At 41.7% G+C, this 15,845-nt stretch overlaps 1 protein-coding gene across 1 annotated transcript; it reads left to right on the forward strand.

Moving 5' to 3' along the window:
- The first annotated feature begins 3,500 nt into the window (after window positions 1-3,500).
- Window positions 3,501-4,676, forward strand: LOC103454776 (3-ketoacyl-CoA synthase 4). The gene is given in 2 exon segments (XM_008394377.4): window positions 3,501-3,658; window positions 3,661-4,676. Coding segments are annotated over 2 exon segments (1,125 nt in total). The 5' UTR covers window positions 3,501-3,549.
- The last annotated feature ends 11,169 nt before the right edge of the window (window positions 4,677-15,845 follow it).

The following is a 15,845-nucleotide window of genomic DNA, read 5'->3' on the forward strand; positions in this document are numbered from 1 at the left end:
AAGATCAAGCCCCGACGGCCCTTGGATTAACAATCACCAATTCAAGATCAAGCCCCGACGGCCTTTGAAGAAAGTGTTCTTCGTTCCTTGTTCATCGTTCTTCCAAGATCAAGCCCCGACGGCCCTTGGATCAACCATCCACCAATTCAAGATCAAGCCCCAAAGGCCCTTGAAGAACTTCCGTTCAATTCAAGATCAAGCCCCGACGGCCCTTGAAGAAAGCACAATCGTTCATCATCCGTTCATCTTAAGATCAAGCCCCAACGGCCCTTTGGATCAACAACGTTGACAAATCCACACATCCAACCGTTCTTCAAGATTAAGCCCAAAAGCCCTTGAAGATCCGTTCATCACTGTTCTTCAAGATCAAGCCCAAAAGCCCTTGAAGATCCGTTCATCACCGTTATTCAAGATCAAGCCTTAAAGCCCTTGAAGATCCGTTCATCACCGTTATTCAAGATCAAGCCTTAACGGCCCTTGAAGAAACACTCATCCTCAAGATCAAGCCCCAACGGCTCCTTGAAGATCCGCTCAAATCCACCTTCAAAGATCAAGCCCACGGCCCCTTGAAGAAACTTCCAACAGTTCATCCAAGATCAAGCCTCGATGGCCCTTGGATCAACGAAACATCCACAAATCAACACCTTACGGAGATCGAATCAGAGAATCAAAATAGAGAGAGATTGTAACCCAAAATCATCAAATACAAATATTTGTTTGTGCACGTTGTTCTTGTCTCTTTCGTTTCAAGAATTTTCCGTGTTCACAAATTGGCACGCTCGGTGGGACCATCTCTACCTCTCATCTCTTTCTCCGTTCAAGAAATTCGAGCACACTTCCAAAATTAATGGCATCAAGGAAGGCTCAAACTGTTCCCGCAACTGGCGCAAAGAACAAGAGCGTCCTCGTCGCAAGTGGTGTCACTTTAGGCATCACGACTCGAAGCAAGGCAAGAGCTACTTCTGCCGCCTCTTTCACCTCTGCATTAACTGCGCCAAGGGAACAAGAGCACCCAAGGCACGAGCCTTTGATCACCTTAGCCTCACCAAAGGCACCAAGGGGCGAAAGTCCAAGGAAATACTCCGAATCCATGCTCTCCGATGCCGATTCGAGCGGCAGTTCAGCCATGCAAGTCATGACCATTGGAGCAACTTCAATCGATGAGCAGCTGGCTCAAATGAATGAAGCAATCGCAAGGCTAACCCGAACTGTGGAAGAAAAAGACTTGCAAATCGCTGCACTCGTCAGCCGACTGGAGCCACAGGACGGCGATAACCCTAACCCAGAAGAGGAGCCTCCGGTGGAGAATATCGATGTGAAGCCGGAGCCAGACCAAGCAGCGGCACTCATGGGATCTCTTTCTATCCAGCAACTGCAGGAGATGATCGCCAACACCGTCAAGGCACAATACGAAGGGAGCTCAAATACCTCCGGGTTGTACTCGAAGGCGTATTCAAAGAAAATTGATGCCTTAAGGATGCCGAGGGGTTATCAACCACCAAAGTTCATGCAATTCGATGGAAAGGGAAACCCGAAACAGCACGTTGCCCACTTTGTTGAAACTTGCAACAACGCAGGGACCGAAAGGGGATTACCTCGCCAAGCAGTTTGTGCACTCGCTGAAAGGAAACGCCTTTGAGTGGTACACAGACCTAGAGCCTGAGTCCATCAACAGCTGGGAGCAATTAGAGCGAGAATTCCTCAACCGCTTCTACAACACCCGTCGCACTGTAAGCATGCTAGAGCTAACGAGCACAAAGCAGTGGAAGGACAAGCCAGTCATTGACTACATCAACAGATAGCGCACTCTAAGCCTCGACTGTAAAGACAGGCTCTCGGAAACCTCTTCAATCGAGATGTGCATCCAAGGCATGCAATGGGGTTTGCAATACATCATTCAAGGCATTAAACCACGGACTTTCGAGGAATTGGCCACTCGCGCCCATGACATGGAGTTGATCATCGCCCATCATGGAAAGAAAGAATCGATCACCGACTACAAGAACGACAAAGTTCTTGGGCCAAAGTTGGAGAAGACTGCGTGGAAACCCACCAAGGAAGCAATGACAGTCAACACAGCTCCCGTCAAAATCCCTACACGAGGCAAGGCGATTCAAACCGAAGCTTTTCGTGATCAAGAGATGCGTAGACGCACTTTGAAGGAGCTTGAGGAGAGGACTTATCCATTCCCCGACTCTGATATGGTTGCCATGTTAGAAGACTTGCTGGAAAAGAAGGTGATTAGTTTGCCTGAGTGCAAACGGCCAGAAGAGATGAATCGCACTGACAGTCCAAGGTACTGTTAATTCCACCGCTTCATCAGTCATCCGACAGAAAAATGTTTCGTGCTGAAAGATCTCATTATGAAGCTGGCTCAGAAAGGAATCATCGAGCTAGATCTTGACGATGTGGTGAAGTCAAACTATACCACCTTCACTTCTGGCTCTTCCGACTCAAAGTTTTCACCTCAACCGCTGGGGCATCCTCCAAGACAAGCAAATTTGAAGGATGGACTCAAGTCACTCCTAAGAAATTGCACAAGAAGCATACGTCTCCTCCACAAGTCCGCCAATCGGAAAGGGGGCAAAACATCTCTTGTCAACCTTCAAAGCAACGTGAACGTGTTGAAGATGATGAAATTTCGACACATAGACCGTCCATCCCCATCACGATGCGCGATTTCTTTCCTGAAGACTTCTTCAATCACTCGGTCAAGATTCCTTGCTATGAAAATTGCAAGGAAAGCCTCTCCAGGATCGTTTAACAAATTCACAATGCTCCTTGTTCGCACGAGCCTAAACTGCACGAACCAAAGCTCCTTGTCCGCACGAGCCTAAACTGTAGGACACGAGGCTCCTCGCCTGCACCAGCCTAAACTGCATGGCACTAAGCTCCTTGTTCGCACGAGCCTAAACTGCACGAACCAAAGCTCCTTACCTGCACGAGCCTAAACTGCATGGCACAACGCTCCTGGTCTGCATGAGCATAAAAGGCAACACCAACGCTCCTGGTCCGCACGAGCATAAAAGGCGACAACAAAAGCTCATTGCCTGCATGAGGTAAAACTGCAAACGGCACAAAAAAAAAAATATATGTATGTATTTGAACTACGTTACGACTTAATCTCTTCTTTGGAGGAGTACGTAGGCAGCTCGAATGTTCAATTTTTCGAGTTCAGTCACATCAAAATAAAAAGAATAAATGTTTTATTAAAAAAAAATACATATGTTTTATGTATCTAAAAAGAAAAAGAAAAAAAAAGGAATACATATGTTATTACTTGTTTACAAAAAAAAAAATTAAAAAAAAATAAAAAATAAAAAATAAAACGATTTCTTTTACATACATATACATACACATATATATATATATGTATGTATATGCATCAGCAGCAAGCCTCTCAAAAGGAAGCTATCCAGGCCCAAGTGACAGCCTCCAAGCCCAAATTCCCTCCCACTTCCTGTAAGTTCTCGTTCCGTCCAGGCTTCCCTCCAAAGCACAGAGAGCGACGACCTTTCTCACATACCCCCGGAAGCGGAGCCACCGGCCATGGACCCAGGCAGAGCAATCAATGTCGCCACCGCGTGCGGCGGAGCCGGTGAGGTCGGGGTCCGGATTCACCAAACCCGACGGCTCCCCGATTTCCTCCAGAGCGTTAATCTCAATACAATCTCGTCTCCGTCATCATCTGCTCCGCCGTCCTCATGTTCGGGTTGATCGTCTACATCATGACCCGACCCAGACCCGTCTACTTGGTCGATTACGCCTGCTACCGCCCGCCCGATCACCTCAAGGCACCGTACCAGCGCTTCATGGAGCACTCCCGCCTCACGCAGGACTTCGACGACTCGTCGCTCGAGTTCCAGCGCAAGATTCTCGAGCACTCCGGCCTCGGCGAGGAGACTTATGTCCCAGAGGCGATGCATTACATCCCTCCCCGGCCGTCGATGGCCGCCGCCAGGGAGGAGGCGGAGCAGGTGATGTACGGTGCTCTGGATAATCTGTTTGCCAATACCCATGTGAAGCCAAAGGACATTGGGATTCTCGTTGTGAATTGCAGCTTATTTAATCTGACGCAGTCGCTTTCCGCCATGATTGTTAATAAGTACAAATTGAGGGGTAATATTAGAAGTTTTAACTTAGGGGGAATGGGTTGTAGTGCTGGGGTTATAGCTGTTGATCTTGCCAAAGACTTGTTGTAAATCCATCGGAACACTTATGCTGTTGTTGTTAGTACTGAGAACATTACTCAGAATTGGTATTTTGGGAATAAGAAGTCTATGTTGATACCCAATTGCTTGTTTCGTGTTGGGGGTTCCGCGGTTTTGCTTTCCAATAAGTCCGTTGATAGGAGGCGGGCTAAGTACAAGCTTGTTCATGTTGTGAGGACCCATCGTGGCGCGAATGATAAAGTTTTCCGTTGTGTTTATCAGGAGCAGGATGACAAGGGGAAGACTGGTGTGTCTTTGTCGAAAGATTTGATGGCAATTGCCGGTGGGGCGCTTAAGACCAACATTGCCACTTTGGGACCTATTGTGCTTCCTATAAGCGAGCAGCTTCTTTTCTTTTCATCACTTGTGGTTAAGAAGCTGTTCAAGTCCAACGTCAAGCCATATATCCCGGATTTCAAGCTGGCATTTGATCATTTTTGCATACACGCTGGAAGGATCGACTGAGGTGCATCTGCTGTTGCAGAACCGACAAAATCAGATATTTCACAATCCATGCTCGTCTTCTACAGCGGCCATCGTCATGTTCTCCATCCAAACTTCATGGCCGTGCCCTCCGTTGCTGAAGCTCCGTTGTTTTCGAACATGCTCAGGCATCTCAACTCTGCATCATCCGCCTGACTGCTGTCAAAACAACTAGCCGGTCTTGGCACTCCGCCTTACCAAGTCCACCTTCATCACTGCAGGATCGTCCCCAAGCAGAAGCTGGCCCCGGTGAGGTCTCGCAGATGACGGCAAGCAGCCCTGAAAGATTCCGCCGCTGCTGGTCTCGAGTCTGGTCGACCCAACGCTCTCCAACATGAGATCCAAAAGGAGCCCGTCATGCTCCTCCAATCCTCTACCGACGCCATTAATATCCCAAACCATCGTCTCCCTCGGCGTCCGCTCCGGCTTTCTTTCCTCTCTCAAGTTGCAGCAAGTCGGATCCAAATCAAGACCACCCGCCACAGCGCCTGTCCACCATAAGAGCCAGCGACAGCGACGGATCTCTCGGGAAGACCCGGCTCAGCAGCGCCGAGTGCGAGGACGCCATCGTCGCAGGAAACGCGCCCCAAGCAACGTGACGCCAGGATCTCCACCAAGCTCCTCAACGCCACCTTTTCTGCTCTACAGGTAGCGGTCGTGGTCCCTGGACGACGAAGCGTGGAACCACCGCGAGAGAATCAATGGCAGATCGGACCTCCTCCTCACCATCACCATCTTCAAACTTCAGTTTCAACCTCAGGATCTCCACCGCCATTCTGCCGCCTGCTCACGAAGATGGGTGCAGCGTCATCACCGACGAGGTTGCGGAGCCGAGAAAACGCACGGCAAGGAGCGAGGATCAAGGCAGGCGTCGGAGATGTCGAGTACATGGACGGAAGATGGGTCAACACCGGCGTTTTGAAGCTGGTAATCGAGGATCTTCCCTCTCGGTACCCACCCCTCCTTCTTCCTCCTCCTCCGTGCTCTTCCTTCTTCCTTCTCCTCCGTCTCTTGCCTCGCAGCTGCCAACAACTTCAAAGACCGCTGTCAAACGACTAGCCGGCCGAGAAGCCCTTCCTCAAACTCGAGCTCCGCTCCCTGCAAATTCCTCTACCCACCACCCAAATTTATACAGAAAAAATATATTAAAAAAACAAAAAAAAAAGGGGGATGGTGGAGCAAAGTGGTGCTGGCACTACGTGGAAAAAAAAGGGGGGGTGCATCAGGCACCATGTGCAAAGGAAAAGATAAAAAAAAAAATATATATATATATATATATATATATATAATAATTGTAAAGGTTTTGGGTGCTCCACTCACCGTGTTTTGATTGTTTTAAAGCCAAGCTGGAAAGAAGGAGAAATAATAAAAAAATAAAAATAAAAATTGGTGGAGTCTTGGTGCCTCTGGCACCATGTAAAAAAAAAAAAAAAAAAGAATGGTGGATCAGTCCACGTGAAAAATCAATATGTATGTATGTTTACAGCAAAAAAAAAAAAAAAAAAACAAATGCATCGAGAGAAATAAAGTCCGTTTTTATTTATTTTTTTTGGAAATTTTACATAAATTTGCATTATACATACTTATAAAAATAAAAAAAATAAAAAAAAATAAAAATAAAAAAAGACAAATCAAATTTACAGGAAGGGATCTTCAAGGTTGATCAGATGCCGCCTCAGTACTCGGCGGAACCCCAGGAGGAGGAGGCACCGACGGTTGATTATTTGGAGCTTCATTACGCGGTACAGCCCCAGAAGACGAAGGCAAATGCTGCTGGAACAAACCCACAAACCTCTGATGATCAAGTAAAATCTGACCATCAGATTCCTGCATCTGATCAATCTTCCTCTTCATGTTTGTCGCATAGCTATGAGCGAGTTTGTGTAACTGTTTATTCTCATGCTTGAGCCCCCTAATCTCCTGTTTGAGACTCATCACTTCAGCCGCCAAGGATTCAACTTGACGGGTTCAAGCAAATAGGCGTTAGGCCATATTAGACACAGAACCTGCACACTGCACACTGAGAGCCAGGGAATCCTTAACAGCCAACTCATCAAACCGTTTGGAAAGTAGTCTGTTATCTTTGGGAGTGACAAGGTTCCAGGCCACCACCGCAGCGGTCATATCATTCTTCATCATTGAATCCCCGACGGTAAGAGGACCAGTAGGGTATATGAAGGATGGGCGCCATATGTTGTCTGGAGAAGGCGGGATTGCCTCTTCACCATGGTTCAAGTCAAAACGACGGTCGGAGGGGCCAGACATTTTCAGAGGTGTTAAAGAAAGAAGAGGTCGGACAAGTCAAGATGGTAGAAGTGCAAGAGGGGAGTTTCTACAAGCAAAAAAATTCAAGTGTGCTTTGAAACGAATTACGTGCCTCTATAAAAAATCAGCACTCGACGGAATTTCAGAGATCGAAGAGGCAAGCTCAGAATTCGAAGACGTCGATTCAAAAAACGAAGAGGCAAGCTCAGAAATCGGAGAGGCATCTTGCTTTTCCAGACGCGTCAGCACCCATCACACGCAAACTCAGCTTTGCGGAAATCACGGGTAATTTGTCGAATCGCCGATCCCAGATATCGAAGAAGCGCCAGTCTTTTTCAGCCTCGTCAACACCTGTCATATGCACACTCAGCTTGGCGGAAATTACAGACAATTTGTCGAAGATTTCTGATAAAGAAGAAAGCACGTGAAGCCATACTGATCAATCACTCAATGGTTGCCGACACGAGTGAAAGAATAGTACCTCTACAGGTATTAAAAAAAAAAAAAAAACTTCCTATAACTGTCTACCTTCACCCTTCATAGCAAGGCAAACAGACAGAACCTTTCTTCATCTCCAAGAATGCCTTCCCAACGAAGCCTCTCGAGTCACTCAGTGTTCTTTATTCCTTGGGGTACCTCTGCAAACAAATGACACCAAAGCAAAAGTATCTCATATCACCAGGGTAGAAAGCAAGAGTATCGCATATCATGCGTTCTCCCTGTCCTTTCCTTTGTCCTTGTTCTTACCTGCAAAGACAAGGATAAAGAAAGAAATATGCCGGAACCTCTACTCAAACTCGGGTAAGGAACCGATTGCTTGGAACCCTTCCCTGATTGCCTACCTAGCACTGCTCTCGAGTACTCGTCTTCCACTGCTGCTGCACTTCCAAAGAAGCTGCCACATCTGCCTGAAGAACAGATAAGGCAAGTGAAAATGATACCTTGCAGCACATGGAGACAACGTGCAGAAGAAACAAGCAGAGAAGAATGCAGCATGCACAGTCAACTCAGCAGAAGGAGTCTGAGATGAGGAACTCGAGAAGATGCCACATTTGCCTGAGGAACAGATAAAGGAAATGAAAATGATACCTTGAAGCATGTGGAGACAAGTGCAACAAAGCACGTGCTGAGTCATCCGCTACTTCTTCAAAATCAAAAGTATCTCATATCATCAGGGTTGCAATCATTCTGGACGGTGAATTCGTTTTGACCCTCAAATTCTTGGGTCGGCTTACTAGGCGTTGTGAGCTGCACGTGCCGATTCACCACCCTTGAATCAAAACCTTAAAGATCAAGTCACCAACTGGAAGAAGAGCCCATCAATCTTGAAGATCATACCGTTGACCAAACTGCTCAGGTGTGAATTAGAAAGATTGAACAAAGCAACAAGTCGTCACCTTCACCTCGTGCCTGCTTGCCATGTGTTCGAGTCAACCTTCAAGAATCAAGCCTCAACGGCCCTTCAAGAAGCTTCCAGCCAAATTCAAGATCAAGCCTCGACGGCCCTTGAGGAAATCACAAGTCCGATTCAAGATCAAGTGTCTACCACTCTTGAATCAAAACCTAGTTCAAGAATAAGCTGTGGAAAATCAACAATTGGAGGAATCCAGAAAATCCTCCAACCCAGTTCAAGATCAAAGCTGTGGAAAGACAACAAGCGCAACAAAATACGTGCCGATTCATCCACTACCAAAGCCAAAGATCATCTACCACTTGAAACTCCTTGTGGTCTAATTTCAACCTTCAAGATCAAGCCTCGACGGCTCTTGAAGAAATCTCAAGACCAATTCAAGATCAAGCCTCAACGGCCCTTGAAGAAATCTCCAGCCCAATTCAAGATCAAGCCTCGATGGCCCTTGGATCGACATCTACAATAACAGACTTCAAAACGCATCTCCTACACGTGACAAGCACATGTATACGACGTGCCTTGAAGTGGGGGCATTTGTAGACATCGAAATTTCGGTAAATAAATGTTGACCGATAAATCAAAGTGTCAACGCTCATGTATTACATAAATTTTACATGTAGCGTGTGACTCAACGAAAATTGAAATGAGTTGGAAAAGTCATCAAATAGGACACGTGTCAACACCTGGCAGAAACGACTTATTTCATCTGGAATATTATATTCAAAATTAGGCCTTGGAAAATTCTATAAATACAAGCCCATTTCATTCATTTGAGGGGGAACCAAAATCATTAGGCAAAATTCTTGAAGCTCTGAAGCTCTGAAACTCCGAAGCTCTCAAGCATCCAGGTTCCCGAAGAATCAAGAAAGCGTTCTTCGTTCTTCGTTCATCGTTCTTCCAAGATCAAGCCCCGACGGCCCTTGGATTAACAATCACCAATTCAAGATCAAGCCCCGACGGCCTTTGAAGAAAGTGTTCTTCGTTCCTCGTTCATTGTTCTTCCAAGATCAAGCCCCGACGGCCCTTGGATCAACCATCCACCAATTCAAGATCAAGCCCCAAAGGCCCTTGAATAACTTCCGTTCAATTCAAGATCAAGCCCCGACGGCCCTTGAAGAAAGCACAATCGTTCATCATCCGTTCATCTTAAGATCAAGCCCCAACGGCCCTTTGGATCAACAACGTTGACAAATCCACACATCCAACCGTTCTTCAAGATTAAGCCCAAAAGCCCTTGAAGATCCATTCATCACTGTTCTTCAAGATCAAACCCAAAAGCCCTTGAAGATCCGTTCATCACCGTTATTCAAGATCAAGCCTTAAAGCCCTTGAAGATCCGTTCATCACCGTTATTCAAGATCAAGCCTTAACGGCCCTTGAAGAAACACTCATCCTCAAGATCAAGCCCCAACGGCTCCTTGAAGATCCGCTCAAATCCACCTTCAAAGATCAAGCCCACGGCCCCTTGAAGAAACTTCCAACAGTTCATCCAAGATCAAGCCTCGACGGCCCTTGGATCAACGAAACATCCACAAATCAACACCTTACGGAGATCGAATCAGAGGATCAAAATAGAGAGAGATTGTAACCCAAAATCATCAAATACAAATATTTGTTTGTGCACGTTGTTCTTGTCTCTTTCATTTCAGGAATTTTCCGTGTTCACACTGACACAACAAAGGAAAATGCTTGTACAAATAGAAAAGATATCATATACGAAGAAGGAGACAATTCATCTACAAATTGACAACACTACTGAAGAAGAAGTTGGAGAACCAATGCAAAGTGCAAAGAAAAAAGTGCAAAAAAAAAAAGAATAGCCACAACAAAGGGAGAGGAAGAGGAAGACACAACCTAAAGAAAAGAACAATTGCAAATCAAAGAGGTAGAAGTAAAGATGCCAAACACTGCAACCACTAACATTAATCAAGAGAAAGAAAAAAGAAAATGCCAAACCAGTTTCAGAATCAAACAAGTAACAAATTGAAGAAGGAGTAGTGCAAAAAGAGGCAATACAACAAACAAATGAGCATGGTGATAAAATTGACACATTGCAAGACAAAAATGTTTCACCAATGGCAAAAGAAAGAGAGTAAGAACCAGATATTGAAGCTCTAAAAAGCAACGATGCTCTCAACAAGAATGATGTGCAAGCCAAAAAGAAAACATTTAGTCAAAAACCAACAAAGTCAACGACAAAAAACAGAAAGATAGTCTCAGGTGAAACTTCATCATTCAAGCTGGATTAAAAAATAAGCCTTCATCACAGCCAGATAACCTTCCAGCAACAAATCATATAGACAATAGCATGAATTTGACACAACTACAAGTGTACAAGATACTGAAAATAGATGATAGAAGAAGAATAACTCAATCCTGGTAAACAGACAGCAAGTAAGTAAAACAAAACAAAAAAAAAAATTTCTTAATTGAAGTGTTTTACACACTCCTATAACTTTGTAACCATTAACAAATTATTGTATAACTAAAACTTTTGCACTGTGCTGCAGCGATGAATACTGGGCGGCTGAAACTACAGATTTCAACTATTACAGAATAATGATGTTAAAGGAAGACATGCACAGTTGGATGGTAAATGGGCCTACATCAACTCATATTGTTGATTCTTTCTGCTACCTGAAAAGAGAAAAAAAAGAACATCACGAAACAAATGGACTTCTATGTCTCCACAACAATCTTTGTGAGTAAACAAAACAACTAATATTCTGCAAAAAAATATTTACATATACATATAAAAATTAGCAAAACGATTAATTTGTAATTATGATAAAGCAAGAGAATCAACAATTAATTCAAATGTTATGGATTCAACTCAAGCCACAATGAAGAAAATCAATTCCGTCAAAAATGACTTTGAATTCCAAGTCAAAGAAGACAGAACCTGTGCACAACAAAAACCAACATCGTATGTTTAGAAATATTAAAAGCATTCTAGTTATATACATATAGTTTGTGTTTACTGCAGTTTCATAAATACTATGAAAAATTTGATGCAGTTATAGAAATAGTTTTTTTTTTAAACTACTACTATGTATCACACACTTCATTTCATTTTAAGACTCATATTCATTGACTTGAATTTCTTTGTAAAACATATTGGATTGCGGCTTATACATGATAAGCTTCATTGACCAACTCTCAACTAACCGGTAGGTTCAAGGACGTATCAAATATTACCAAGTCATAAAAGCAAGGCAAGATATCTTCATGGATTTGATAAACCATGATTTCAGTTGGACAAAGGAACAAGAAGCATTAAATGTAATTCTGATGTGGATGTACTTTTTAAGGTTCAAGCTTACTTTTTAAGGTTCAACTCTCTCTCTCTCTCTCTCTCTCTCTCTCTCTCTCTCTCTCTCTATATATATATATATATATATATATGTTTCATTACTAAATTTAAATTTTAATCTATTTTTATTTGTCTGAAGGTATGTTGGCAAAAACAAAAAGCCCAAATGTATATAGCAAATTAACATTAATAAGATGTTGAAACATTAAAGGCCATACACATGGCTATTTCAAAAATAAAGATCACTATTTATGCATTCATATACAAACTATTGCTGGAACTATAAACATTGTTTTCTAACTTTAACAACTGTTTATTAAAATGCAAAAAATCAATTTCATTAGTCATAAAAATTAAAAATAAAAATCATTGTACATAAGTATCAACTAATTTTAAATCGAACCAAATTGTTGGGCATTCGAAGTTTGATAAAAAGATCGAGCGATGGTTTGTTTTCATTTTCTCTTACCTAAAATGGAAGATTAACTAGATCAATAATGAAAACCAACATAGTTGCCTCCTACAAAAGGCATTGCATTCACTTTAAAACTTTAAATGCAACACACATATACTTACATAAAACAACCTACAAAACATATATGGAAACCACAAAGCCATAAACTTAGCCATGTATTCACTGTTTATCAAACTCAACATACTATTTCGTAAAATTGGAAATACTCAAGCATTGAATTCATATATATTACTCAAACACACTATTAAAACCATTGCACATAACTATCAAATAATTTCAAAACTAAACGAAATAGTAAACAGATATTGAAACCACAAATTCATAAATTTGGCTATATATTAACAGTTTATCAAACTCAACATACTGTTTCATAAAAACTGGAAATAATCGAACAAAGTTCTTAAACCAGAATTACATCCTCCAAAACATCAATTCAAAACAAAAATAAATAGTCTCCAAAATAAAAATTTGTTACATATCACCAATAAACTCTCATCTCTCAAAAGATTAACCATCTTGTATAACCACTTTACATGAAACCTTGTTATGTCCTGAACATCCACACTGCTACAAGTGACAGTTTTCTTACTCACATTGATTTCCTCGACAGATTTAATCCTACATTTTTTTGGTCTTCCAGATGAAATCTTTGTAATTGGAGGCCTTACACCATTTATGATAGTATCAACAGTCAGCTTATCCAAATCTGAAAAATGATGCATGACAAACTGATATGTTTTTCGATAAAAGCTTGTTTTCCAGTAGTTATCAACGTAATAAAAAACATCATGATTATCATGTTGCAACACCTGCAAAGCATGAGAACATGGAAAACAATTATGCTACCCTTGCACACGAGCATGTCTTATCATCCAAACAAACAAAAAACCGATTCCACTACGTCCTAACTTCAAAAATATCCACATCAGAACAACTAATCCTCCAATGCCTTCCCTCCTTCAACATCAACTTCATCTCATTTTCTTTCTTTGGACATGATAGGATTTTTAGTACTTGCGCAAATAGAGTTAAAATCACTGAAAATACTTGCAAGAATACAAGGTAATTGTAGTATAGATGCTCATGCAAGGTCATTGTCCCCAAAGATTTTTTGACTAATTTGTAATTAAACAAACTCTTAATTAATTATTAAAACAGATTTTATCAAAGATTTGAGATTTATGAATTTAAATAGATTAAATTAACAATAAAAGAAATCTGAAAGTCTGGAAATAATAACAGCAAAGAAGAAAAACATTTTTTTTAATTAACAATTTAGAGAAATCTAGGGTTTAGCCATTATCATCACAATCCTATGCAATTCTATCAAATACTTATGAATTTCCACATACATGCTTTGAAGGTTAGGTTTTCCTAATGCGTATTTTCCTTGTGATGTTCAAACGAAAATGTATATCTAACTTGCAAGACTCATTAAGTTTCGTGAAAACTCTCTGAAAAACCATGCAACCCTTAAGAGGGATGTTCACCTTAAGTGAACTTACAATTACTAATCACAAGAAGCCCTCCTCAATTTCAGGGTGATGTTCCAACAGAAATTGCGTCAAATTACTTGTCTAAATATCCTAATGGTGATCAATCATTAAAATATATAGATAATTTTAATCCCAGTTGTCACATCCCAGCCTGGGGTAGATCATTTCCCAGGCCCACTCCACCACCGTAGCACAATATTGTCCGCTTTGGGCTTACCATTCCTTCACGGTTTTGTTTTTAGGAACTCACGAGCAACTTCCCAGTAGGTCACCCATCCTAGGAGTGCTCTGGCATCCTTCTCGCTTAACTTCGGAGTTCCTACGAAACCCAAAGCCAGTGAGCTCCCAAAAAGCCTCGTGCTAGGTAGGGATGGGAATACACATTTAAGGATCACTCCCCTGGGCAATGTGGGATGTCACAATCCACCCTCCTTAGGGGCTCGACGTCCTCGTCGGCACACTTCCGGCCAGGGATTGGCTCTGATACCAAATTGTCACATCCCGGCCCGGGCCGATCATTTCCCGAGCCCGCTCCACCACCGTAGCATGATATTGTCCGCTTTGGGCTTACCATTCTCTCACGATTTTGTTTTTGGGAACTCACGAGCAACTTCCCAGTAGGTCACCCATCCTGGGAGTGCTCTGGCATCCTTCTCGCTTAACTTCGGAGTTCCTACGGAACTCGAAGCCAGTGAGGTCCCAAAAGGTCTCGTGCTAGGTAGGGATGGGAATACACATTTAAGGATCACTCCCCTAGGCGATGTGGGATGTCACACCAGTGATTAATAATTCAAAGCAAGCATGCATCCATTCATAAGCAAATTAATAAAATTACATATTCATGCTAAGGCTTATGGCCTAACCCTAGCAAAATGAATTAATTACGCATATTCATAATTAAAATCAAAGAAAATATTATTAAGAAGAAAAGGAATGAAAACCTTAAAGTAGAAAATCTCCAAGAACCCTAGCAATTATTCTCTGTCTCTCCAAAGTTGCATAAAAGAAAGCGTAAAAAAAAACTCTGAACGGCAAGGCATATATCCTACGCCTAAAAACCAACATACAAACCCTAGAAAATAGTCTTTTGTTCCAACTAGGAAACCAAATAATAAATAAAATATTTTAGAGAATAAAATCCTAATTGAGTTAGGAGAATCTGCAAGGAACTTGTCCAACCACGTTTTAGCCTCAGACATCCTCCAAATCTGGCCCATGATAGCTTGTTTTGAAGATTAATGATTCTTGCTTGTATCTCTATTATGCAATTCATGTAGGGAACTTGTAGGGAATGTTTTGGGTTGTCGTATGCGATCATCCAACCTAATAACTTGTGGAAAAACTGAGGGTTAATTAGTGCAATTCACGGTTAATTTGGGGCGTTGAGTATTCATAGTTTATCGAAAAGCAACTGGAAATCGTTTTGTATGCAAGTGTGACATGTGTGGAGAAGAACCTCCTAGCTAGCCTTCCATCCATAAGTTTCATTCAAATTCATTTTACAATCTGTTTTGATTCATTTAAATTTGTCTAAGAATTTGTTTACTTTGTTCTTGTCTTAATTTAATTATTTTCGTCGAAAATCAACCCCATCTTATTTCTTTGAGTCATATTAATTAGAACTTGTCTTAGATTATGTTTTTAAGTGTTTTAGTTCATTAGAAAACCAAAATTTGTCCAAGTTTGTGTGAGAGTCCCAAAATTGCCCAGATTGTGTTTTTAAGGTAGTTTTGAGTGTTTAGGGGCTGTTTTGAGTCTTTTGGTTTGTTTTAGTGTTTTAAAGTATAGTTTTGCATTCTTTGAGTCTAGTTAGTGTTTTAAACTTTGTTTTTACGTTTTCAAGTCAGTTTCCAAGTGATTTAGCAATCCCTCCTAATCCCCGGCCTAGAACGATCCCTACTTACATACTTTACTACAATTGATAAAAAGAGGGTTTAATTTGTGTGTTAACTTATTTTACGCATCATTTCCCTTACCATTTTCAAAGCCATTCCAGATCTATTCCAAAGCTTGAACACAAAGGGTTCCATATTTAAGGTAAGTTTACAAACTTATATTTATATTATTGTAATTTATACAACCACAAATAAATTGGACTATTGTTAAATTGGATTATTCATTAAATTGGCTTATTATCAAATTGGACTATTCATTAAATTGGATTATTGTTAAATTGGATTATTATTCATTA

Source organism: Malus domestica, chromosome 16 (genome assembly GCF_042453785.1).
Source record: "Malus domestica chromosome 16, GDT2T_hap1".
In the NCBI taxonomy this organism is placed as follows: Eukaryota; Viridiplantae; Streptophyta; class Magnoliopsida; order Rosales; family Rosaceae; genus Malus; species Malus domestica.